At 38.1% G+C, this 26,033-nt stretch overlaps 1 protein-coding gene across 4 annotated transcripts in view; it reads right to left on the reverse strand.

Annotated features, from left to right (window-relative positions):
- Window positions 1-26,033, reverse strand: part of GMDS (GDP-mannose 4,6-dehydratase) — a 433,675-nt gene that overhangs the window by 181,241 nt on the left and 226,401 nt on the right. The window contains exon 8 of one of the 4 annotated variants that reach the window (XM_064507106.1): window positions 18,783-19,247. The exons of the other annotated variants lie outside the window; for them this stretch is intronic. Coding sequence (XP_064363176.1) covers window positions 19,149-19,247 — 99 coding nt within the window. The 3' untranslated portion in view covers window positions 18,783-19,148. Of the gene's footprint in view, window positions 1-18,782; window positions 19,248-26,033 lie in introns of those variants that run through there. 4 annotated transcript variants of the gene reach the window in all.

Genomic DNA, 26,033 nt, shown 5'->3' on the forward strand with positions numbered 1-26,033 from the left:
AATAATGCCTAAATTTGGGATTGTGTTTTTATGTTTCAAAACTAGAATCAGATTGTACCAACACTTAATTATCACTTTTACTAATACACAGCAACCTTTTAGCTGCAGTTTTGTGCGGCTTGTTACCCTATATCTGTATTTTTTTTCCACTTCATTTTTGCACTTTTTGTGTGCTTCTTTTTGCATTCTCTTTTACTTGCACACCATTCAGCTTTGGGAAAACTGACAGTGAAAGAATGAAAGTGTTGTGAACCGTACCTAAGAACACCTGGCAGAGGTTTATTTTATAGCATCAAATAAAATGCTGAAAAATACCTGTCAAACTATATTTTTTTTAAACCAGACAACCAGAAGCTTGAAATACAGCTAAGCAAAAGAAAGAAAGAAAGAAAGAAAGAGGTATAAATTTACAAGAAACTAGGCAATGGTGATAAAAAGCAATTCTGCAAAAGTTAAAAAAAAGAAAGAGGATTAAATGACATTAAAAAATATCTAAGTCTTCATTTGATTATCTTTAATCTAATTATAAAAAGTAGCTGCTTAGTTCCTTACAAAACAAGGAGACCTTAGATGGTTTAAGTAGAAAAAACAGAGGTTAGAGAAGCAAAAATAGTGCTAAATTAAAGCACTTGGAGGCCAAGGGCTTTGAACCTGGGTTTAACCAGCCATTCCAACCTTGTGAGGCAGGGGCTACATAAGTTTGGGCTCCCGGTAACAGAGCCTTCATTGTTTCCACAGGCAGCTAGAAAAATGCTGCTTTATATCTCCTCACACCACAGGCCCAGTGCACAGAGCCTAGGAGGAGAAGCAGTCCGAGGGTGTGCTATCCATTGAAAAGCCATTTTTCCGCTATAAACTATCCAGTTCTCCAGTCCTGGCTCACAAACTGTGGTAACGGGATGTTATGATGGTGCATAATTTATAACTGGAAATTTCTGATTTATGTGGGATTTGGGGCATTTTTCTGCCCTCCCTCCCAACCTTACCTCCTTCCCTCCACCTTGGGCACAGCAAGGTGAAACCTTTCGAACAGCAGAGCCAACATATCCACTGAGTTAGTAGATAAACATTGCATAGTTGAAAGTTCAGTTATTCCACACCTGTTTAAAATGTTTATTCAGTAATTAAAGATTAATGCTTATTCCAGACCAGATAAATATATACTGTACACATGCAAGCATTCTGTAAGGAACAAAGATTTTACTGTATGAGGCTCCTTAAGAGAACTGAAACTTGCAATTTTAAAAAGCCTAACCCATGTCACATTTAGGCTGTGTTATAAATTACATTACACACATTTTTAAAAGATGTTAACAGTAGGTTCGTAGGAAGAATTACTGAAGACAGTTTAGAGACAGGTCACTATTTATTTGTATGGCCCATAATTATGGCTGTTTGCAGAGACAGCTACGGTTCATTGCAATTCTGCAACAAGCTCAATAGCAGATATATGTGATGATGCTTCCATGATTTCGACCTGCTGAACCTGTAATAAAATGTAGTAGGCTGAAGTGCTCCAAAATATTTTATATGTGTATATATACATACAAATACATTATTACTTTTGTATATATAAGTATACACACAAATTTTATTCATATGTTTATACACATACACAAACTAAATATATGTGTACACACATACACACACAAGTAAATGAAGAACTTTCATAGCACAAGTTTTCCATATGCAAATATACAAGGAATTAAAACAACAGATCCATTGCAATAATACGAGTAACGAGGCAAGAAAAGAGGACTTGGTAGGATGTCTAGTCAAAGGAGTATTTTCAATGGATGATTGAGACAGGTTTTATTTTCCTTAACAAGTGTCCAGTTTAAAAATGTCCTATTTGATCATGTTAATAAATAGACATAACTTAATGAATCTGGGCTAACTTCTTGGTGGTTTTTTTAATGCATAGGGGAAGGAGATACTCTATTCACACCAAGTTGCATCTTAAAGGAAGCTCTGCATATACCTCCCCTAAAGCTCTTTTAAAAGATCTCAGTTATCCTGAGTCTATAAATTCGCTGCACAGTGTACACGGAGGTAGGAAGCACCATCTGTAGAGTCAGAGGGAGCCATGGGAATAGCTGAATCATGACTGTCCACTGAATGCTCAGCAATTACGCTAATTCTATGAGTTCATTTATTTGAAGTAATCAAATATAATTCAATTAACTTTGCTTCTTATAAAGTTCATAACTATATAATCAGAAGTATCCAAATAGCGTGAGTTTTTTTTAACTGTATCATTTTGGATGTTACTGTGCTCAATTAAATCTATAAAGCCGGTAAACTAGTATGTTTGCCAGGCTAGAACTAAACTGCTGCTAAGGACATACTCTTGAAATATATTTTAGGAGGTTTTATTCTTTATAACTCCAAATCAGAACAGCAGCTAAAGATTTCCTTAAGTTTAAATCAATAGTACCCAGGCAAGACTTAAAGCATACACTTCAGTGGACTTAATCATCAACCAATTTATCTCATGCCCTGTGCTGGACTCAGTGGCCCTCCCAATATCTTCCAGGGAAATGGGTTCGGCCAATACTAAGTTTCTTGATGCTGCTACTACCTGCATGTGACTGGGGAGCAGGGCATGCCCTGTGTGGGACTGAGAGCAATTTCCAGCGAAACGCTCGCAGCCCGCTCACCCGCTTGCAGAACAGGCCAGGGTCAGGACAATTTGCATGTAGTAAAGATCTTTAAAGCTTGCTTCTTAATTATACTTTTATTTGGATATAACTGCTGATGCTGAGCCAGCTGAAGTGACTCTCACAGAAGCAGTATAAATCTTGCTTTGTCTAGCAGTTTTCAGATGGCATTTTAAAGAACTCACATTAGGGAGAGAAGGACAGTATGTTTGAGTCCACACACCCAAAAAAGAAGTTTGCTAAAGTGTTACTTTAAATTTCCAAACTGTCTTGTGTGCAATGGTACAGATTTCTGACCAGTCATCCTGGCCGCCTTCTCAGAGAAGCAGAACTGTTCTTGGTTTTGAGACAATGCACTCAATTTTGCAGTGGCATATACTTTGCATGTATGTGAAGTAGATACACATTTGTAGCAGTGTGTACATAACTAAGTATAGTAGTGCTGCTTAGGGCCATAAAAATAAATTTAAGACTAAAGACCCCTAAATCAAAGCCACAAAATTACAAATTAAAATCCAAAATCCAAATATAGGATTACTTAACAGACCAATGTTTTTAAATGAGAAGGTTCATTCTATCAGTTCCACAATGCAGAGGGCAAAAAAGGAGGCAAACAGAAAAGAATTGCATATCACAATAGGTCTGACCTGTTCTTGGCTTTCACAATACCTTCAGAGCTGCACAGAACATCAGTAATTATATCCAAAGAAGAGGTGTTGCAGTTCTAAGTCTCAAATCAAAGCATCAGTGCACAGAATCACAGAGTAATTTAGGTAAGAAAGGACCTCTCAAGGTCATCTGGTCCAAGATCTGGCTCAAATCAGTCCAACTTCAAAGTTAATCCAATACCTTGATTAAAGCATTAGATCTAAAATAATCCAACTATTCAAATATCACTCTGGTGATGCAGCAACGTATCTTTGCAGAAAATGGAACCGCAGAAGAATAGCATATTCTGCAACCAGCTAGGAACAGAATAGCACAGAAATTTAGCTTATTTTATCAAACATTAAACTTGTTAGCTCTCTCTTATGGGTCTTTTTAACTAAAGGACAAAACTAAAGTGTTGTTAGTATTCTTCAGTGATGTATACTGTTAGCTTGTACTACCCCATAACAAAAATTTCATGTAATACAAGTAATTTGTATGGAATTGCTGGAAGCATCTTTTTTGTATGTTTTTTTTTAACCCGTGCCTATAGCTGTAAAAAGACTGTAAAAATAAAATGCATAAATAAAGAATGAGCTCTAGTGAGCTTGTCACTAGAGCACGTCACATTACTACAGATGCATTAGAGGTGGATCTAAATAGGAAAAGCACATGCAAAGATTTCCAAAGGTTTTGAAGTTTGGATACATTTGCATGCCAAATCTGAGCTTCCTTATTGAAGAGCATTTCAAATTCTTATCCTGCCTCAGAGAGATTTTATTTTGAGCTGTGTAACAGATTAAAGTCGCAGAGTCATGCACGTGAAGTCTACAGATACACTTATCTTACGGTAGGATATGTGACTGGCAACCAGTCATTGCCAAATTCATAAAGTTTTGTAAATGCAGAAAAGTGAGTTGTAGAACAGGTAGCTCAAAACAGAAACATATTAGGTATTATTAGTAATTGAATGCAATAAAAATTTCTCTACCTATCAAACTACTGATGTTTAATAACAAAGGCAACACAAGGAGACATAGCATAAAGGGACATCAAAATCAACCCCATGCTAAATCACGTAAGAAAATGCATTCAGTACTGTTTTCCATGTCACAGAGGGCAGGAAGGGACTAACCTAGTTCTGTTAAGCTAAGAAATATGACAGAACATATTAAACCAAAAACAGATCTCTGGATTAATTGGCATATTCCTCTTCTCCGCCCTCGGCAAATGCCCCCCATGTTGCCTCACCTGAAGTCACCTACACTGGATTAAATAAAAACCTAAAGTTTAAACAGAGAGATCACTCTTCACACAAAAGAGGTAGTTTGTAGGCATTTAATTACTGCAGCCATCCAAATGTAGGGAGTAAAAACGCAGCCTTACGGTGGAGGGACACCCCCCAAAAACCCTGAACACATGAACGAGTCAACTTAATAACAGCTGGGAGCTGTTTGTGACCTCTCTGTTATACTCCTTTAGACTTTCTGGCATTTTTATTGCCTATTGTCCCAGTGCTAATATGTAAACATGCAGATATATTAAATTGAGAGGAAGGAAAAAAATGAGAGCCACAAGTGGCAGACTTGCAGTAACTGATAAACATCATTCATTTTCTAATAAACTAAAGAGTTTTTAGAAGTTTAGAGGCTAGTAAATGACTTACTATGATAACATTTTGGTGGAAAGCCTACAGGGAAGTTTAATATTCACAAGAGCAAGCATTTAGAAATCAGTGCTTTAAGCTTCCCCATCCCACCCTGGTCATTTAAAAAAAATATATATACATTATGTTCTTTTTGCTTTTCTTTTGGTTTTTGCACTTTCAGGTTTTGCTCCATAGCCTTGACTGCCAGTAATCCTCACCTCTTTTTTTTCCAAATGGCAACTGGGATTTTCATGAAATCACTCAACTCCAGTGCTGTGGTCTTAAGAAAAACAAAAAAAAAAAGCACACACTCCTAACTAATGAGAAAAATGACAAAAGCTGGAAATGCTAGGGATTGGTTAACAATGTCTCTCTCATCTAGAACCAGATGTTACCACAGATCTCATCAAAGTCTATGAAAGAAGAAGGATAGACAGATTTAGGTCAAAATTACAGAATCTGGACATACTGTTTTGCAAATGTGAGCCAGCTAGAATATTCACCATGGTTATGTCTACTTGCTCAACAAATGAAATTACGGAAAATTCTCTTTCATAAACATAAGCAAGTTTGAAATGCTTGAAAGTGGCTTTTTGCCAAAGTAAAAGATAAAATAAAAGCAAAGCCTTAAAAAACGCAGGCCACATGGGAAGATATTTTGTTGTCGCTGATTTCAGGGGGCCCAGCATTTCACTCAAATAAACCTATGTATTAATAAGGAAAAAAAGCCACCTTCGTTATTCTGCTCAAATCTCATATACAAACTCAGTTTACCTGTCTCAGCAGAGTTAATCGGAAGTGTCTTTAATGGGAAGAAGGCATGTGTCTCTAATTCAAATAATCGAAGTCCAGAGGAAAAATCAAGAGTGAGGCACTTGTCATCAGGGCTGCAGGGTTGCCTAGAGCATTATCTCAAAATAACACTAAGCTTTTAATGCCCTTAAAAATTAGATAAAATTCCAGCCTAGCAGAAAAGATCCCCCACAAGATATTCAAATTAATTCTTCTTTCCTTCCCTCTCCATGCATTTGCAAATCAAAATAAACACAATACCTTTCACAGTTTTCCATGGGAAAAAGATAAAAGCCACATCAAAATAGTCAACAGCCCAGTAGGCTCAGAGGCCTCACTGTGAATGCCAAAGACAGAAGTTCAATCCCTATGGCATTTGATTTACACTAGAGTCTTGAATGTATCTCCCCAGGACCTGCAGTAAGTAGCACAAAACATCAGATCACTGACAAAGCTTGAAGCTGGTAAGCACCAGCCCCTTTTATATATTGACCCATAACTCTCATCCTTGTCAAAAATGGTTATGCACAATCCAAGAGCAACTTTTCTTTTTGAGGAACTGACATATCAAAGAAACTTCTCTGCTATCCGACTTGGCAGAAAACATCAGTGCTGTTAGAAAGGATAAAGGATAAAGGACAGTGAGCAAGCCACTAGCTTGGAAGCCTTTCACAGGTTTAATCTGTTTGCTGGTAGGCTTTGGGAAAATGGATAACCTATTTAGAAAGAGCTATTAGCACTATTCGATGTTCGGCTCAGGCAGGCAAAGAGGAGTCTTCTGTCACGTGAAGCAACTGTGGTGGGGCCTGCTGAATTAACTCCACTGAATTAACTCCACTGAAAGCAAGGTGACTGCCAACTTGGGAACCAGTTTAGCAGCATAAGCACCTCAAAGTTCAAATAAGAGGAATGCAGTAGCAAGGGTCACTACAGGAATGGGCTTGGAAGGGACTGGTAAGGTTTACTAAACACCACTCATCACTCTTCTTTTAGCACAATGCTGGGAAAAAGAGGTTTTATAGCCCACTGATCCAGTCTACAAGGGGACTCAAATGTGCAAGAAAACTCCTGTCCCATGGGAAGAAATCACCCTTTAGCTATGAGAGAAACCACATTTTCTTCTTGAGTAAAATGTTGGGGACTCTTCTCCCATGCAGAAATCAGATAAGACTCCTATTTTACTGAAGATGCCAAGAGTATATTAATATGTATGTCACTGCTCTACCGTATTTTTTCTGACGCCATCTTTAACTCTACACAGGCAAAACTTCTTGCAATAGTGCCATAACTGTGTTTGCAAATTAAGGAGCCAAGTTCCCACATGGCACGCACGTGGAAGCATGCCCCCTGAAGCATGCAGTCAGAACCCAGGGCGAGGCTCCAAAAACACCTGCCCTGCCTGCCTATATAGCTGTTGAGAAAGTACTGAGAATTACTTTTTAAACATATTTCAGAAACTATTCATAATTCACCTAAAGGATACTTACTTCAGACTGTTTATCACATGGCGAAGGATTTTTTCAGTAACTAGTTGCTAGGAAACAGTTATCTCTTTCACAGCTATTCCTACATAAGTTAAAATAAATACATTCTGCTATAAAATCATACCTACATTTTATTGGCTACTAGAAAGTAAAATGATAACCGTCTTTTATTGAAAACCTGAAGAATACATTAATGCAATTTTCATTATATCTCAGGGGTTGGGTGTTTCTTTTTTAACCTGCTGCCCTGTCAGGCCTTATTATTTTCACAAAGCTCTGACAATCACAGGGTCATATTTGTTAGCTGCTTGTGACAACATTCAAAAAAGGGCACTATATATCACCAAAACAGCTCACAAACTGGCTAGTCACATTATTTATTATGAGCCACACATGTGACAAATTATTTAACTCAGTGACTCCTAATAAGTCAAAGAGCAAGCAATTAGCTAACGCAGTATGAGGGCTGTTTGTGGCAATTTATAGATGCTCTCAAGCTGTCACAGCACTTCAAAGTACCATTAGGGGGAAACCTCTTAATGACTCACTTGAGATGACAAGCATTACACAGCACACATGGCAGCGATGAATTTGGCAGCCTATTCTGTTACATGAGGCTTCCTCCCCTTCCCCCGGCAACTGTTTACACGTTTGCAGTTTGCATTTCTCGCTTGCCAAGCTGCATGCTGTTGGAAATGCTGAGACTGAAGCACTGTATTGCTTTGCAGGGGGACAAGTGCAGTTCAAGGCTGCTGCATGGGTGAGTTCTTGGGACTGCAAGAAATGCCTCAGAGAGCTGCATGGTTGTTAACTAGGAGAGGACACCACAGCTAAAACCTACTGGTTGCACATACAGCTGCTTCTTCCAGCATATGACTGGAATGGACCTGAACCTCATGGAAGATGGAGTTCTCTTCCAATTAGCTGGGATTACCTTTATGGTGATTATTCTGATTATTCCCTATAGGAAACCAAACCAAAAATTACCACGTTGAATCCACTCAGGATCTAGGAAAGTTCAGGGCTAGATCCAAGCTTTGAGGCTCAGACCAGCTTCTAATGCTCAGTCCCTGGTTTTCTGAAATGAATTACAGAAGTTGGTAGCTATTTTGCATTTTCCTCTTCACACCCTATTAAGAAAGTAAGTGTATCTCTTTCTCCTGCTGCGTCCTCTCTTACATGGCCGGTGGCATTCAATTAAACAACCTTCTGGCTGTATCAGAGCCAGGCACCTCTGCGAATTGTGGACCAGCGTTCAAGCAAAGATTGTGTGGAATAAAGGTAGTCTGGGGGCTGCCCATTCATTCAAATGCAGCGACAGTGAATGATGAGTGTAGGAATTAAGAATAATCAGATGGTATCAGGTTAAAAAAAAGATGGTGATGCTTAGCAGATACGTTGTGTTGGAGAGCGAGAGGTAAAGAGAGGTGAAAAAGGGAACTCAAGAAAGGGATAATTAAATGATTATTTCCTAGAAATGCCAGGAGATAAAACAGAGATCAGACAGAACAAGAGAAAGATGCAGAGTATTTAAAAAGCCACCATTACCCTAGTCATTGTACCTGTAGTTATGATAGCATGACATAGTTATGTCTGGTGAAAGACAAAATTAATCAATGGGAATGAATGGGTGACAGTGAGAAAACACAATGTGCTGCCACTATTGGACGTGACTGTACTATTTCAGGAGGGGAGGAGAGGGTAAAAAAGCAGATGTCAGACTCGCATTCAGAACTGTCATGCCAAACCATCCATGCAAAGTCCAAACCTCTCTCTGCCTCACACATGCTTTTCTAAAATTCAACAACTCAGTGATTGTGCCTTAGCGTTCCACATCAGCCACAGCTGTATTATAGCAACTACGCTATTTTATACAGCTTGAGGGAAAAGTACCCGCACAGAGGACTGTTAACCTGTCTTTAATTGCAAAGTGACATGATCCACGAGATGTTGTGCTTTTGATACAACATCAGGCTTTCAATGCAAAAGCTTAATTTAGTATGCAATACAAAAGTCTTGGAATCATCTTCAGTATAAAATCAATAAACTAAAATCTTTTATCAGGGACAATGCAAGTCTAAAAATGTAACCAGACCTTTAGTCCATGACAAACGGCTTCTATTTCAAAGCCTGAATTTGCATATTGAGATTGATTTAAAATGTGGGAAGCAAAAGCTAGAAACTATTTTAAGATGTGGAGTTCAAATGACAGAAATACCTTTATATATAGCAATATGACACATTTACCAAAGGTACTTTATAGTAGTTCCCAGTTTGGGAAAGTAAAAGCAACATAAAGATCAGAAAACCTTCAAATCTTCAAATAATAATATAAAAATCTCCAAATAATAGGGCTTTTTTTCCAGCCAATTTTCATTGCAGACCTGGTATTTCATCAATCTTCTGGCACCTTGTCCTTTTTTTTTTTCTTCTGGTATCACTTCATCTTTGTTAAGGTTTGCTTTTCTTCCCATGCATTTATGCAACGCTGCTGAGCTTGTCAGAAGTTACAAAGTAGAGCTATCTGAACACCGCACCAAAGACCATTTTACTGCATTAATGTAATAAATAACCCATCGATCAAATTTTGTGTATTGATGAATGACTTCTGCTTCTATTCTAACTTAAAAAAACTGTTTTACTCTGAAGGAAAAGCATTTCTAGACAAGTCAGGTTTGGGGAGGGGGAAATGGGGAAGGCTCCAGCTTGTGTTAGGCAGAAGAATGGCTAAGAGGAAAAAAGAAGGGGTCAGAGAGTTTTTCTTTAAGAGGCACTTTCACAACTAAGCAGTTATCAGCTCAGTTGTCTGACAAGAAGCCACAAGTGGCAGAATATTCATGTACTGCAGCGTAAACACAGAGTTGTGATTTTTGTTGCTAAACTCAGGGTCTTTGTTGTTTTCCTTAGAGCTCTTTGTCCCGGAGTCCTGAGACTGCAGAAGGCTCTCAGGTTTCTTTTTAAAAGAAAAAAAAGAAATTGCAGCCTCTCTAGTTCCAAGGGAAAGTTTGAAAGCAAAACGTGAGTATTCCCTGAAAGCCTAGAAAACCAAAGAAGCAAGTAAATCAACACTTACTCTTTTTAGGTTAAATAAATCATGAGATTTTTTTTTTTTAATCTCCTAGTTTTGAAGATCCACTTTGCTTTTTTTTAATTTGTTTTAACACTGGGGATGAATCCACTGTGAATGTAATGAATCATAATATAATGGGTAACTTCATATTCCTCACAGGTACTTTTCATCAGGATAACAATTTTCAGTGAGGCTCAAAATTTAGTCAGATTTTTAAATACCTCTTTTGGAATCATGCCTGCATTTTCCCAACATCAGATCTCCTAATAATCAAGGCAAACAAACAAAGAGCCTTCTTTTGCAATCTTTTTCTAATCTGGGGAGAAAAGGGCTAAGGGTACAATGGCACCCATTCAGTGACAGGCAAAATAGTATTTGAATGCTACCTACCTGTGCAGAAACCCTTCAAGCTCTACTATTTTCTGACAGATAGCTACAACCATGATAAATGCATGTAAAATACAATTCCGAGGTAAGCAAAACTAATATCAGAACTTTGTCACTGAGACGCTCATACTTTAAAAGGAAAACATAACAAGCATGTACAGAAAAGTGAGCTGAAAAAGCCAGGATCTTGGGGGGAGGGTAAAAGGCCATGCCCAGAGAGAAGGGATGATATTTGAAATAGATAATTACTCCATTCTTAATTTATGCTTTATATTTTGCCATCTCTGTTTTGCAGTTATGTGATTGTGTGCATGGCTACTTATTAGCAACTGCAGGAGTCAGTTACCCATTATTATCCTGTGGACTAAGATTTAGTGTGCAGATTAAAATCTGTCACATAATTAGACTGTGGCTGAAGCCTTTTAGCCATTGTACTGGAGCAAGTAATCTGTAATGACAACTTGTACTGTGGGATTTACAGTTTGTAGCAGAAAACAGTTCAAAATACACTAAATTGTTCCTTAAGTTTGGTGGAGTCTTAATCTCCTGAAATGAGCTTTGGTTATTCCAAACCAATATCCAGGGTGTTCTGAAGACATAATTTCTGATTAATACGTGAACAAGAACAGACTAAGGTCTGCTCCCTGCAAGTGAGATGTCCCTTCTTGCCGTTAGTCCTCTAAGGAGAATCACTGGCTGTAGTCAGTGGGCTATTCATCATGGCCCAAGTGTCTACATTGGTGATGTCTTCTGCCTTATGAGTTGAACAAAGAACAAGCTCTTCACAAATCATGTTTATCGCTTCTCTCCATCAACAGAACTGGTCATCCTTATTTGAATGCAATCAGATTTCCATCACTTATATCTTACTGTTTCTCTTTCTTTTTGGATGACTAGATTAAAAAAAAAAAAAGGTGTATTTATTCCTTCTCCTCACTCCACTTTGGCAAAAAATTGCTAAAGTCCTAACTATTAGCAACAGCTCGCACATCCGTATCTGTGCCCAGCTCCGTTATTCTGATCGAATTGAGTCTTCATCTCTCAGTAACCTTCCGGATATTTTTCACTCCACACGTTCCTGAAGTGCAATGTCTTTATCTAATGCCTACTGATCTCTCTTCCATGCTGCAATGTTTCTTAGCTTGCCTATCTCAAATTACCAGACTGATATGTTCCGTGGATATTTGACATAGCAGGATGTTATGTGCATATAAAATGTATTTCCCTGAAAATCAGGGGAAGGAGATACAAAAGCTATGTGAAAAGGATTGTTAAGTGTTGTTAAGAATAGTATCTAGTAGAAGTCATACCACCATGAGTGAATTCTGAGAACCTGAAAATCCTTCGAACCATGTAAGAAACATTTCCCCTGTACTGCTCTGGTGGAAGGCAATTCAGCAAACTGAAAGGACAAATTAATCGTCACTCTGCTCAACACAGACAATATTTAGACCAAACAAGGTCTCTGGTTTGCCAGCTGGCTCGTGTTTGAATGGGTCTGCTAGCTTCTAGCTAGATGTATCATAGATGCATGTTCCTTTCTTTTTCCCATCAGATATGACTGCTCTATTACCTTCTTCCAAATATTTCAGGTCAGTCAGCCACAGAAAACATTAGCTTTCCTAACTAAATGCTGTAGAGAAACCAGTTAGGTTACTGAAGTATGGCAGTGAAATTTACAGTGGCTGAATAAAAGTTTATTCCCCATCTTAATTGGCCAAGGTAGGGCAGAATTTCTGCATCTCATTCGTGAGAAGAAGAATTGCTGAATGCAGTTGTCAGTCATTAGAAGTGGACCCCATGTGCAAGAAATCATTGCTGAAATTAAACACTGCACAAAGTAATCTTATGTTTAAATGTGCAGGGCAGGCAGGCTTGCAGAAGTCAGTGCAAAAAGTTGTTGAAGATACTTCTATGAATTTTGAACACTGCTCTGTGATAATGCTTCAATACACAGCAAGGGTTTTGGATATTATTAGGTTAAGCACCCTAGCTGGAACAATGACAGTCTGAAGTCGTAACACTGAAATCACTGATAGAAATTTAAAAACCCAACACAAACCTATATATAACACTTCAGTGGTTCTTTCTTTTTTCCTTCTTCTTCTTCTTTAGCAGTTCTGGGTAGAATAGAGACTATCTTCATAAGAAATCCTGCCAGGTCAAATTGAAATCTGAGGATTCAGATTACACCATATGATCAAGAGCATCTGCTTTCATCTCAGACACAGCAGGCACAAGGCAAGAGTCATCATTCAAGATCTGAAAAATGAATCAGCGGCTAGTGTGGCACAGCGAGCACTCTAGTGGGAACGGAGACAGAAGAGAATCAGCAAATTTTGTTTTGCTTGTTTGCTTTCCTGCTTGCTCTTTTTTAATAAAGGAATCTGTAGTGTATATGTGTATGTGTGTGCACATAAAGGTAAACACAGTATGTTGCAGATCTATATATGGAAGAGCACATAACAGAGTAAAAAAAAGAAAAATCAGTGTCAATTTATAGTAATTCTTAACAGTTCACCTCAAAAGAAGCAAAATTCCTCAACCACTGCAGGATTATTTGCAACCTAGTTTTAAGGAAGAACTGCTTTATAAACAATGACTTCATTAGAAAGGGACTTTATGGTCTGAATGCACACAGTGTACAGACACACCAGCACTCTCAATTATACAACTATTGGGCTAATTCCTGAGTTACTTGTTCAATTTTTATTCAAACAGATTTCCATACCTTTACTTATTTTTCTTAAAGTAAGGCAGTCCATTGACAAGCAGAGGGCATAAAAGTAGCAAAAAAAAAAAACCCAAACAAAAGAAAGTGGCTTCAGCTACTGACCTGTACTACTTGAAAACAGAAATCTGAAAGATCTCCATTTGCTGGAGAATCACAGGATTCATTCTGCAATAAGACGATGTTTCTTTTCTATTTTAACACATTTATACTGATACTGCACTGGACCTTCAAAGGTTAATGGTAACCATTTTGTTCTCATTACGAATATCAAGGTACTGCTTGAGCAGTGATCCAACAGGTAGTACATGATATTTCTTAGGTGATGAGAATTATGACATTCTTGCAAGATCTTTGCAGTAGCAGCAAGGAGCCATCATTTGTGTGAGGATTCACTTAAAAAAGTAAAAAAGGTGATTTCAAAACACCTTTTTTTCCACAGTACTGAGGATTTTACAGCATCAGAGGCCCTAAGAGAGCTCAAGACATCTCTCAAATGATTGTGATTGGGGATCCAATCCTGAAGATGGGCAAACATTTAGCCAAACCTCTGAGTCCACATGGAATAACCACAGAAACAGCAGTTTTCCACCTGATGTCTGCAAATGCAATGATAAGGGACTACACTTTCAAATGTTCTTAAATATTAGGTTTTCTAATTCTGCTTGTACATATGAAACTCAATTCCTTATACTTTCTAAAGAAAAAGAGATTTAGGTTATTTTCTCTATTGCATCAACATTATTTAAACCCAGGCTTTCTCCATTTAATTTTTTTGTGCATAGTAAATGTGCAAATACACAACACACAACTTTCATTTTAAGTTCTGATCAGCATTAGCTGTATTAAAAAGCACACAATTAAACAAAAAAAATCTGCAAAAGCTTGGAATGGACTTCTTATGCCTCAGGGCATAAATCAAACTCTGAATGAAAGAAAGCGGAAGAAATTTCCCCCGTGACGCATTTATTCCGCAATTGCCCACTTAATGTTTCTCGTCCTTTCTCTGTAAGCACAGTGAGCTGGCTGCTCTCAGAAACAGAACATTGGACTAGAATGACCGCTGGACTGGTCTGGTACAGCAAATCCTGTATTTAAACGTATAAGAACGTGTCCTTTCAAAAGTTGGGGTCAGATCTGCTGCACTCAGCAATGCGAAGGAACTTTTAATTTTGCTTCATTTTTAAAGAACATGAGCGCATATATGCAGGTCAGAAGGATTTGTACAACAATTTGCAACAGTTTGCAGAACAGATGAACTAGATCCTTTACTGCTGAAAGGATAATAAAAGATTAAATTATTCAAAGTAGAGAAAAGCATGTAATACATAAGGGTAATTTACACTAAACCCATTATTAAGAAGATGAACATATTTAATTAAAAAAAAAAATACAAAACCTGAATCATGATGAAGTGGGATGATGCCCCTTTAAATGAGGACAGCCTTCAAATAGAGCTGTGGTAGAAGTTATTTCTTCACCAAAGTGGCATTTTTGCCAACAAGACTCTTGGCAGCCTTGAAGGGTCGACACTAGCACAATTTACCAAATATGGTTGGGAATTTGAAAACATTGAAGATATTAGCATTTGTTCCTGAGTCTAACATAACACAGTCCAGTCTTGCCACCAGAGCCTATAACTATTAAGTGATAACTTAAGCACTGGAATGCAAATAATCCATTGGTTCACATTAGTGTCATTTCCATTTGTTGATGTTCCCAGTCCCCTTCAAATCCTGGCAGTACCTTACTTGACTTCTGAGGGGAACAATCTACAGGAAATGTACTAAAAAAAGTTAAATTACGAGAGCAGAAGTCAGCAGTGGTTTACTTGCAAAGAAAGAAAAGGAAAAAAGACGACACATTAAACTACACTGTCCAGAGTTACTTGACCTCAAACTGATTGCTGTTAAATTGCTTGAACTGAAGTTAGTCATCTACCTACTGGCAGCTACTCAAGATTTATCTTTGCAGGCTACAAGGTTTCATCATTTATCTATAAACTCCCCACCAAATGTTAACTTTCAAAATATTCATTTAACTGTGAAGTGTGGGGAAGCTTTGTTGAAGTAAATGAAAAATTAACACAACTGCATGATAAAACATCAAATACTTAAATAACTTGGCACCTTTCCTCTGAGAAGTTAAAAGGATGCTCTGAATACTTCATGGATAAAAAAGGATAGAATAATAATTTTTAAAGAACAGTCTGAGATCTGAAGTCATCTGACCTAGAAATGTCATAATGGGCATCTGTGTTGGAAAAATAACAAGGGGCTATAATTTATTTGAATACACTAGACAAAAATTAAATTAGGGTGAAGATAAGCTTTATGCTACAGAGATAAGTGCAATTACTTCTCATTTTAAAGACAAATACGAAAAGTTACCCTGGGAAAAATGAAGTCCTCCCACACTTTTAACTACACCTTTATCTAGCACATATATCAGTTTAATGTGTCCACACGTCCCAGCAAAGAACTACAACTTTTAATTTAAACCTGTATTCAAACAGATATAAGAAACAGGAAGACAGAGGTAAAAAAAACTCTTCATAAACAAAATTCAAAACCTGGATTTCAACAAACTCTGAAGTTGTCATCAGGGTATTTTTAGGAAGATGTGAAAAAGACAATGAAAGAATGTAAAAAATGACACTGACCTTAAAGAAAACCTGTTGTGCTTTCTTAAACACTGCTTTTTTATGGAGAGCAAGTGAGCAGCTGCAGGAAGGCTCCAGCACTTTGCTGGACTGGATCCTGGAGCTATGCTCCAGAGACCATCAAATTATTCCCCTAATACTCTTCACAACTGACTTTGTTCCTTTCTTATCGAGGCCGATCAGTGATGCAGACAAGGGTAAAATGCAAGTAAAACAAAGACACTGAACTCTGGAGAAACAGCCTACACACAGGCCCAAACTCTCCCTCCATAATCCGGCCAAGTTGAGCATTAGCAAGAGAGAGTGCATTACAACCCAGCCCACGGCACACAGCCTTAGCTTAACTACCACCTATCAGCTCTAACGCTCAAAGAGCCCAAGTTATAAAAACCTTCATAGATATTTATATTTCATGAGCCAGTGCTCCCTCCAGAGCCTAACAGGTCTGGCAGAACTCAGCACCTGAAGCCACAAGGGAACTGAAAGAGGTAGCGCACACTTCCAGACAGCAGGCCCAACACAAAATGTCCTCGCAAACTGGCAAAGAACAGCTTTTGCAGGTACATGCTATATTGCTAGACGCAATTATTTATTACGCCATTCCCCAAAGCACCAGGACCAAAGAAAACTCAGCAGCACCTTCTGAAGCCAGCAATTAAGTCAGCAGATACACCAGCCCCTTCAGAGATATTATTCTGCATGTTAGAAAGCCACTGTCTGCCTGGGAAATGTTTTTTATTTTCAGGTTTTCCTTTTTTTCAAGAGCAGCAAGGTAAAGAAACAAACAGGATCCCTGCATTTGCAAAAGCAGCTAGTTATTCTAGGTATCTCAGTTCTGAGTGCACAACTTCAGATACCATAAAGGGCCTTAATTTCCTGAATCGAACAGTCCTCACCTTTTCAACAGGTTGGGCGAGTTTGCACACCAAAACAGAAGCATTCAAAATCTAGAGCAATAATCTCTTTCCTAATTAAAATAAAATGAAAAATATTGTTAGATTTATGTTCTGGATACGGGTAGCTAAAGGCATTCCATCTACCTCTTTATAAGAGAGACCACTAAACGGCAGCATCTGCATTTCCAAGATGCATCCCAAGTTCGGGAAAGTGATTTTCACAATTTCTATGGGCATATAGTAACTTTAAAAAAATACAGTTATGCCAGGACATCTCTAAAGGCAACAGAACTCCTCACAGCTCAACTATTTTGTTCTTGCACGTCAGAAAGATACACACTTTACACTTTGCTGCTGCCTCTACCAGGCAGATCATTCACTTCTGACTAGCAATAAAAATAGCCTCACTGAATGAGTTGCTCAATGGAAAAATGAAAATGCGGAAGATGCCCAGAAATTAGTTACTGCACTTTCCCACAAGCAAAATTTCATTTAACTTCAACACATTTTAAAAACAAGCTGCAAATGCAGCCTAAGATTTGGATTCATCTATATCAGATAGTTCCATCAGATGGCACTATGTGGATGAAACAGTGACTTTTGGTATAGAAATATTTTTTCAATACGACATCTAGGTATTTCATTTCATTTTCATTTTTAAAAGAGATTTGTTAACAAAGTAAGCTGGATACACATTCACACTTAATAAATAATGTCTTAATAAGAAAATAAAAATTCATATTGTTGTAAATCTATAGTTTCAGAAAAAAATCTTAGGGTCCTCAGATTAGGTCAATAGTTCATTGTATGTAATAGGAGAAAAACACCCTCATTTTGTTAACCATCTGGTATTACATGGTTTACTCCAGCAGTACTTACCCAAGAGTCACTACTTCCTTCCCTTCTCCCCCCCTCCCCAAATTCTTAGTATTTTTTTTTAATATGACATCAACACATTCAACTAAAAAAGCAGAAAATAACATTCCCATGGAAAAGGTAACTCGATCTGATTTCTTAAATGAGAGATTAGATTTGAATGCCTCAATAGTCTACATCAACTTAGTTGTGACAGTCTAAACCAGGCTTTAATTTTAATAAATGATTATTTACATAACATACCACTATCTTTTTTGGCATAAAACCAAGTTTATTAATTAGTTTCCCATCACATATGCCAATTGCCTTTTTCATAGTTATCTTCTTAATCTATGTTAGAAATTATTTGTAAGAACGTTTGCTGAATGCTTAAGAAATTAAATTAAATGATCACATACAATCTGCATATAGACTTGTAAATTGCTTTTTTTTCATTTCTTTTGGACTCCAGGACACTATTCAAAACATTTCTAGAGTAACATAATCATATTACATAGATAAGGAGAAAGGGTATGTGTGCCTAAGGAGAGACAGAAAAAAAAGGTATAGCAGTGCTGTAATGCCAATGTTCTGACATTCTCTAAGGAAGATAGAAAAGGATATTTGCCCACAGAATTCAACAACTCTTGCATTTCCACTTCCCTCATTTTCCTGTCACATATCACAGCTAAAGTAAAATGTTAACTTTCAAAAAAAGAAGGCAAAAGGGAGAACAGACATAAGCAGGAAGGAATAGGAAGACTAGATGCTCTTTCATTCTGGTGTATTTAGATCTAGAAACAGAGTCTGGAGTTTTATGCACTTTTAAGATGCATTTCTCAAAAAAAGAAACAAAAAGCATCAAAATGATATTTTGTATAGAATTTCTGAAATATGTATGCAGTCGACACCTGCAAGTTAAGGGACCTGTAATAAAAACTGCAAGGCATTCAAGGATGAAAACATTATGAATAACAATTTATTAACAAAACTAAACCAGCATTCAAAGGCAATCATTGTGGCAAGCTATATAAAGCAAAGAACTTGTAATTCTTAAACAAAGTGTTTAGCTACATCTCTGCTCAGAGTAAAATCTTTAGAAAATCAGTTAAAAATCCTCCTCTTGCACTTAGATTTTAAAATGAAGTGAGTTTGCAATTTAACGTTACTTCATCCAATCCTCAAGACGTCTCTTTTAGAATCATGTTTTCTAGTGTGCAATACCCATCTTTAACTAAAAAGGAAACAAACCCAACTATTTTTTGTTGTCGCTTTGTTGTTCCTGATTGAAACATCACTAGTACCCGAGGAAACATTACACAAGGCTTCTTATACTGAGAAAAGTTGTTTGGAGATCCCATTTCAGAAGCATCAGAAGTGGAGCAGCCTCCTTGTTTCCTCTAGCCACATGAACCTGAGGAAGAAATGCTGCTGAGAGAAAGAAGCCAAAAACTGAGCTGGCAAGATCCATGACAAGCAGCTGAAAGAAGGACCTTGGGACAACAATATCGTCATCAGTGTCCAACTTTTTTTTTTTTAAAAAAACAGTTCTCACATTCTTTCCCCATGACGAATAGCTGTTTCCAGAGGTTCCCTCCCACTCCTCCCTCAGTCTCTACGCAGCAGCCTTACTCCACGTGTCCTCCATATTCTACTTTTTCATGTAGTATTTTCTTATCCCCTTCTCTTTGCACTCCTTCCCATTTCCCATGTCTATTTAAATGCCTGATGTTGTTCATGCTGCTCAGTCTGGCTACTTAGAAGTGTAAATTCCTTCAAGAAAGGACTTCCCATAGTCTCCTTGTACTGTATCTACAGAACTGGCACTCTGATCTTGGTCTGGGTCCCAAGAGACCAGGCAGCGCTTAAAATAAACAAACAGCCTATTTCACGATCTAAAATGTTTGCACCATCAGTAATTGCTTCCCACACAGAGTCATTCTTCAGAAACAACTCAGGAGTAGGTAGCTTGCACTGAGAGCTTGCTGAGTGACAAGGAGATCTTTAAAACATCTGGGGACATAATTGGATGATGAGCACTTTTGAAAATCTGTCCTCAGTACTTTCCCCTCCCTGAAAAAGTGCAGACTATCTGCAAATAATCTGAAAGACGCTGATTCCCACAGTGTAGTCGTACGGGTCAACTTTTCAAAGAGGACACTGAAGTTAACAACTAGTATGAGTCAGCTGTTCCAAAGTGTCAGTTGCCCCAGCACTTTTGCAGCAATGCACTAGATGTCCATATAATTTGAGATTACATGGAAAAAAACTCAGTGATGACCGTACTAGATATTTTTGCAAAATTACATTTCACTGAAGGGAAATGAAGCCCCTTTAAACTATAACAAAAACAAGCATGCACACAACACAGTAACCAGAGTCTCTTTTTGCAAACTGCAATAATCAAAATAAACATCACTTACCTATATAATAATTACTTATAAAATTCTAAAGAAGTAAAACAACAGAAGTATTTGAAGTTGTCTTGCTGCAGCGCATCATACATTCCTAAGCTATTTTGTTTAAAGCTCATCACAGGGGACAAGGAAATCCCCTTTTAAAAATCTTGCTTTATTTTAGAAATAGTGATTTTAAGTGATCAATTATCACCTTCTAAGTTGTGTAATTATGACAAACCTAACTCAGCTTTGATTAAGAAAAAAGCTAAAGCAAGTGCTTAACTTTAGGCAAAGACATAAATGTACTTTGGAAACGCTCATGCACTTAACACTACTTGATGGTCATATTTTTTTCTAATTACTTTTCTGCCCATATATACATGTTGCTGTGTAATTGTCATGACCCTGAACTTCAGTTTGTGCAGCCAGTGCCTTCTAAAATGATGGCACCCTACATTTGAGAGGGAAAGTACGTTTTAGAAGAGAAAAGACAGAAATGTGTGTGTAGTCAAGGTAATGATGCATTCAGACATACATTTGAAGCCATTAGTTACATTGTCAGTAGCAGGCCTCAAGAATTTACTTTCTCTTCCTTTGGAAGTCAAATAGCACTTGCTAACTAAAAATGTCCAATGGACCAGATTTTTCCTTCACAGCTACATTCTATTCTTACCAGTATTTGCAAACTGTCAGAAAAAACCTCCATAAACATAAAAACGCACGAATATATCTGAGGATGCTAATAAGAAAACCTGTGTTTTTCCTCTTCCCCTTCTTTATGGCATCTTTTTGACATCCATTAACCTCAAAAGATACATGCCTCTCCTTACCTTTACTGAGTTGTAAATCAGTTATTTACAACTAATAACAAATTTTAAAAGACTACGTAATTTTTTAAAGCAGTCTACTACAACCAACAAGAAATAATTCCTTTTTCCTACATACCAAGATGGTCCTTGGGACAAACAAAGTGTTACATGGGCAAACAGCCTGTGTGCTCTGCTCCCTGATTGTTGTGATCCATATACAGAATCAAATAGCATTTACAGAATCATGCTGTATAGGCATATTTTTCTCCTTAACTGCAAGATCAGACTTTCTAAGTGTTACCTATTCTGGAATTCTAGGTTTGCCAAAAGGCTTTCATTAACATGTCTGTCTCTATAAACTTCAAGACACGCTAAGGTTTTCTATAAAAGTGCAACAATAAATCCATGCTTAATCAACCCTTTGTTGAGCTGCACACACATGGACACTGCAAAATACAACTCGGATCTAATGGCAAGACCTCTGTGCATAGCTTCAAGTTCAATGGTGTGTAAGACATGTAAGTGTTACTATTTTTTACTCTTAGCCATTTAAATATGAACATTTGATGCCTTGGATTTCTTTGATTAGACATGCATTCTCACCACACAGCTGCAAACCTTTTTTTCCTTCCTACTATTGCTCCCAGATAAAACCAGGCTATTTTGCCTCAGTGCTAAACTCAATCCTGGTCTTCACTGCCAGTTCACCTCCAGCTGCCTGTACAGAGTTTCACACTAAGCCCCTTGTTTATATCAGTGCTGCAATTAAGCCCAGGCCAAGAAGAGAAGTCCCTCAGAGGGTAGCAGAAGTGCAAGCCTAAGAATTGATTTTCAACTTCTGCTGCACAGCCCATATGCATCCTTTCACCCTAGGAAAAAATCCCCAACCAGATCTCCTTATGCCCACCTTCCTTTGTGTGTGTATTTTGTTTTATTTTGCTTTCAGTGGCCATTTTGGGACATTTTTCACAAGTTGAATCCTGCTTCCAAATTGGCCAGTGAAGTTTTAGCCATGCTGAAATCATTTCCAGGGCTAAATTGGGAAACCTGAGGCAGCTGGGCAATCTTACAGCTGGCTGAACTGTGGCTTGCAATAAAAGGCAGTCTGAATAAGGTATATTGAAGCTAAATTGGATTCGTGTGAAGGGCCGTTTATTCTGAAGGGAGGTGTGGGGGGAGGAATTAATGAACAGAAATTAAATTAGCCCAACCAAGCTTTTAAAAATATACTGAAAAATACCTGACCTGCTATGAACCTTTTAACAAAACAGGAACTTGGGGCTAGCAGGAGCAGCTCAGCTCAGTTTCATTCCCTGCCAAAGGTAGAGATTTCAGAGGATGTACACTACTCTGCCTGATACGGAACCAGGTTTAAAATGGATGGGGCAGACTTTATTTCTGTAACCTGAAGTCAATGCAGCAAAAATGTTGCTGCTATGAGAAATCCAGTGTAAACCAATATGCAGCCCAAATACAGAGGTCATTTTGACTGGTGAAAATATTTAATTAACTAATCAGCATATACCCTGAGAAAAAATAAATATGCACTTTCAACCTGTTGCCAAAATTCTCTCCATTGAAATAAAAGAAATTACAGTGTGCCCTGTTTTGGAAAGACTGTTGATCAACCTTATAAATATTAATATCAGAATTAATTAGAATAATATTTTACTTACACTCTCTAATCTAATCTATGACCTGCTCCAGTGAAAGAAATGTTCTATGACTTTATGTAAAGGAAAGGATCTATAAGTGGCTGAATGCAAAGCTGGAAGCCAAAGGTTCCTTGGGAGGATTTTTCGTTTTTGTTTTTGTTTTTTTTTTTCTCCAATAATGCAATGAAGTAGTCGAAGCTCATATTCCTCAAAAGCTGGAGCCAATTCATTTTTATAGATAAATCTACCACAAAAGCCACCTGGTTGTCATGAAGTTTCCCTCTGTCTTGTAACCAATATTACATCTAACTTATGCATCTATTACAATGGCAAGTCCTTTTGCTGAAAACCTGCAAACCTTTATATGTATCCCTGGAATAACAATATTTGTAATTAACTATAATAATACTTACTGATGTGGCAATTGAACTACAATTCTTAGTAAACTTGACCTCCTAACTGTTTCTGTGAGGTGTAAAAACAGAGAAAGAAGACTCAGTGAAAGTTTGGGATAATCAGACTATCAGTCCTACCCACTACGATAAGGAACAGCAAGTACAAAGGCAGCAGCTCCTCTGAGAAGAAGGATATACAATATGAATAAAAACTTGCTCACACACTTCTGACATCTTACTGGCAGCACTCCTTTTGGTGCCCATAGCATCTGAAAAATAGACAACTCTGCTGAAGAGTATGTTCAGGAATCAGATGTTCTAAGTCACATTTGTTGAAGCAAACTTCCAGAGCCATGGCTATCTTGTGCCATTTTTTCCCCAAGTGTGGGAGCTTTTTAGGGTGGAGTGATGGTTTGCCTGTTTCTCCTCTCTTCCTGCCAAGAGGTGCCACCTTCCCCCCACCCTCCCCTTCCAACTATGAGTCATCACATTAGGAACTCAGCAACGGGAGAAATCACATTTTCCATCACTCCACTGTAATCTTGACCTTGGTATTATTCATCATCCTGCCAGCCCCTATTTTAGCCCCAGGAGAGTCAATTCCTCCAAAGCCAGTCACCATGGAGGTACCTAGAGTATATCTGGGAATAAAAAATACTTTGTGTGTCTGTTCAGTCATCCTTTCTGATCTACAAGCTGATGATTTGCTGGAGGTGGAAGGAAACGAGTGATTTGCAGGCATCATAAGCCATATCAGCAGCCACACAGCCTCTCTGCCCATTGTAGTCACATCTGTCCCTGTACACACAGCTGCCAAAACACATCCCACATGCCTGTTTGGCATTACCTAGACAAGACAAGCAAAAATTTGTTCTTTATCGTCTGGTTCTTGAGAGGTGTCTAGTAACCGTAACATTCGCCCAAGTTGACCCCTCTAGGAATTCTAGCAGGGCTCTTTCTGAAAAATGTAATATATTGTTATTGTCTTTAAAATGCATCTCTTTACCTGGCATAGGCTGGGTGGGTACTGGGTTCTGCATCAGTGCATTTTTATATTGTTCTCAGTCACCTTGTAGACATCAGGACAGAGTGGAAAAGCAAAGATTGAGAAATACAAGCAGTAGGCATAATCTGCATAAACAGGTGATTGTCTTCACCATTACTCACTCTTTACTAACTTCACTTGTTCCACCTGAACCTTAGCACTCCAGTAATGGGGTGGATACATATGCAAATTTGCTTCCACAGCCCTAGGAAAGCAGGCCTTACATCTGTGGGCAAATTTTAGGATTATTCAGGCATAAATGCAAACTTTTCCACTTGCCAGCACTATATGTAGTCTTTACATATGTATCCATTCACCCAAGAAAGGACCAGGGAAAGAAAAATCAGGTATTACAATGCTTATGTTAAGAAATGTATAATCCTTAGATATTAATGCAGGCTGAAATCTGGAATCATAATCTAATCAAATAAATTGGCTCATACTGAATATGTAAAATATATTGCAAGTTAGAATTAGTAAAACTTAAAACTTCTTTATTTTGTTTCTCCCTGGAAATGTATCCTTTGTGCATTAAATTATTGCTTGGTTTTTAATGATGGTTGAAGGGAAAAAGAAGACGGTTTTCTAGGTGACTTCACTACAATAACTTGTATTTATTCTATTGATTGGTTCCTATGGCCACTGTTAGCCAGCTGTAGCAGGCAACAAATGCTTCAACCTTACCCCTTCCCTGCCTCAAATTCAGTTTCCAAGTTTTCATACAAAGTTCTTAGAACAGTGGAATACTCCAGGCATACATTCATAGATTTGAGGATCCCCTGATTTAATCTCTTCTGTAACTGATACTCTCTCCAGTATGCCTAGGAAAAGCCTAAGAAAACAGGCAATTTATGTGGAGTCCTGAAGGCTACAGATGTGGACTCTGAGATGAGAAGGATGCAGCACAGAACAAAGCCTCTTATCAATCCAGCTCTGTGTAAGGCTGAAGATTTTTTAGTTGGGATCCCAAACAACACCCTAAACAGTTTAAATTGACCCAATGAAGAAATCTCAAATGGAGCCACTGCAAATTTATTTCAACTAGGCGTTCAGCATAGATTATCCATTGGGGGGGCTGTGGGCCTGAAATCAGCGGAGCTCTCTTGCAGGACTGCATAAACTAGCAATCAGAGCTTGCACTAACCGCAGCTGAAGTTTCTCAATGTTGTGAATTTCAAATTTCCTTCCCCTGGGTAAATTCCCGTTAAAAGAACTAGAGTTCATAATCTCCTGAGTCAAATACAAAAATTTTCCCGAAACTGTAACTACTGCATGTTAGACCCTCAATGAGTACCAAAAGCATACGTGCCAGGCCCCCAAGAGCACTGCAGAAATGTTCAGTTTGGCCTGCTTCTCTGTTTTTTGGAAAGGACTGCACTACTTCCCAAGAGAAAACAGTAGCCAGTCTGCCTAGATTTTATTCAGTAAGGAACCCCTATCTGACGGCTTATTGACTGAACTAACCGCCAGATCTTCTGTGCCAACAGTAAGTTAGTATTTAATTCAAACTACTTTTTATCAGTGTATAAAAAATTACTATGTGACAATCACAGAAGGTCAACTTCTAGCCTTTCTACAGCATTACAAACCAGACAGAAAAACTGCATGCCTGAAAGGAAAGAAAGGGGCATCTCCTGACAGCCCAGGGCTCTTCGAAGAGCCCAGCATGCTCCCCAGCTTCTGGAAGAGGCAGGGTGTCCGGCAGTGAGGGAACAATGTGCTGGCCATACTTCATACCCCATACCCCCTTACTAGTGCAACAAATCCTGGGGGCCTCAGGAGCCCTTAAGTACTGCTGCAAACAACAGAAAGATGCTTTTGCCACCTCCTTGCCAGGCAGCTGAGCAAAATCAGAGCACAGCCAAACATCCTGACTGCATATTGAACAACAGCTATT

The sequence above is a fragment of the Dromaius novaehollandiae genome, chromosome 2, assembly GCF_036370855.1.
Source record: "Dromaius novaehollandiae isolate bDroNov1 chromosome 2, bDroNov1.hap1, whole genome shotgun sequence".
Lineage (NCBI taxonomy): Eukaryota > Metazoa > Chordata > Aves > Casuariiformes > Dromaiidae > Dromaius > Dromaius novaehollandiae.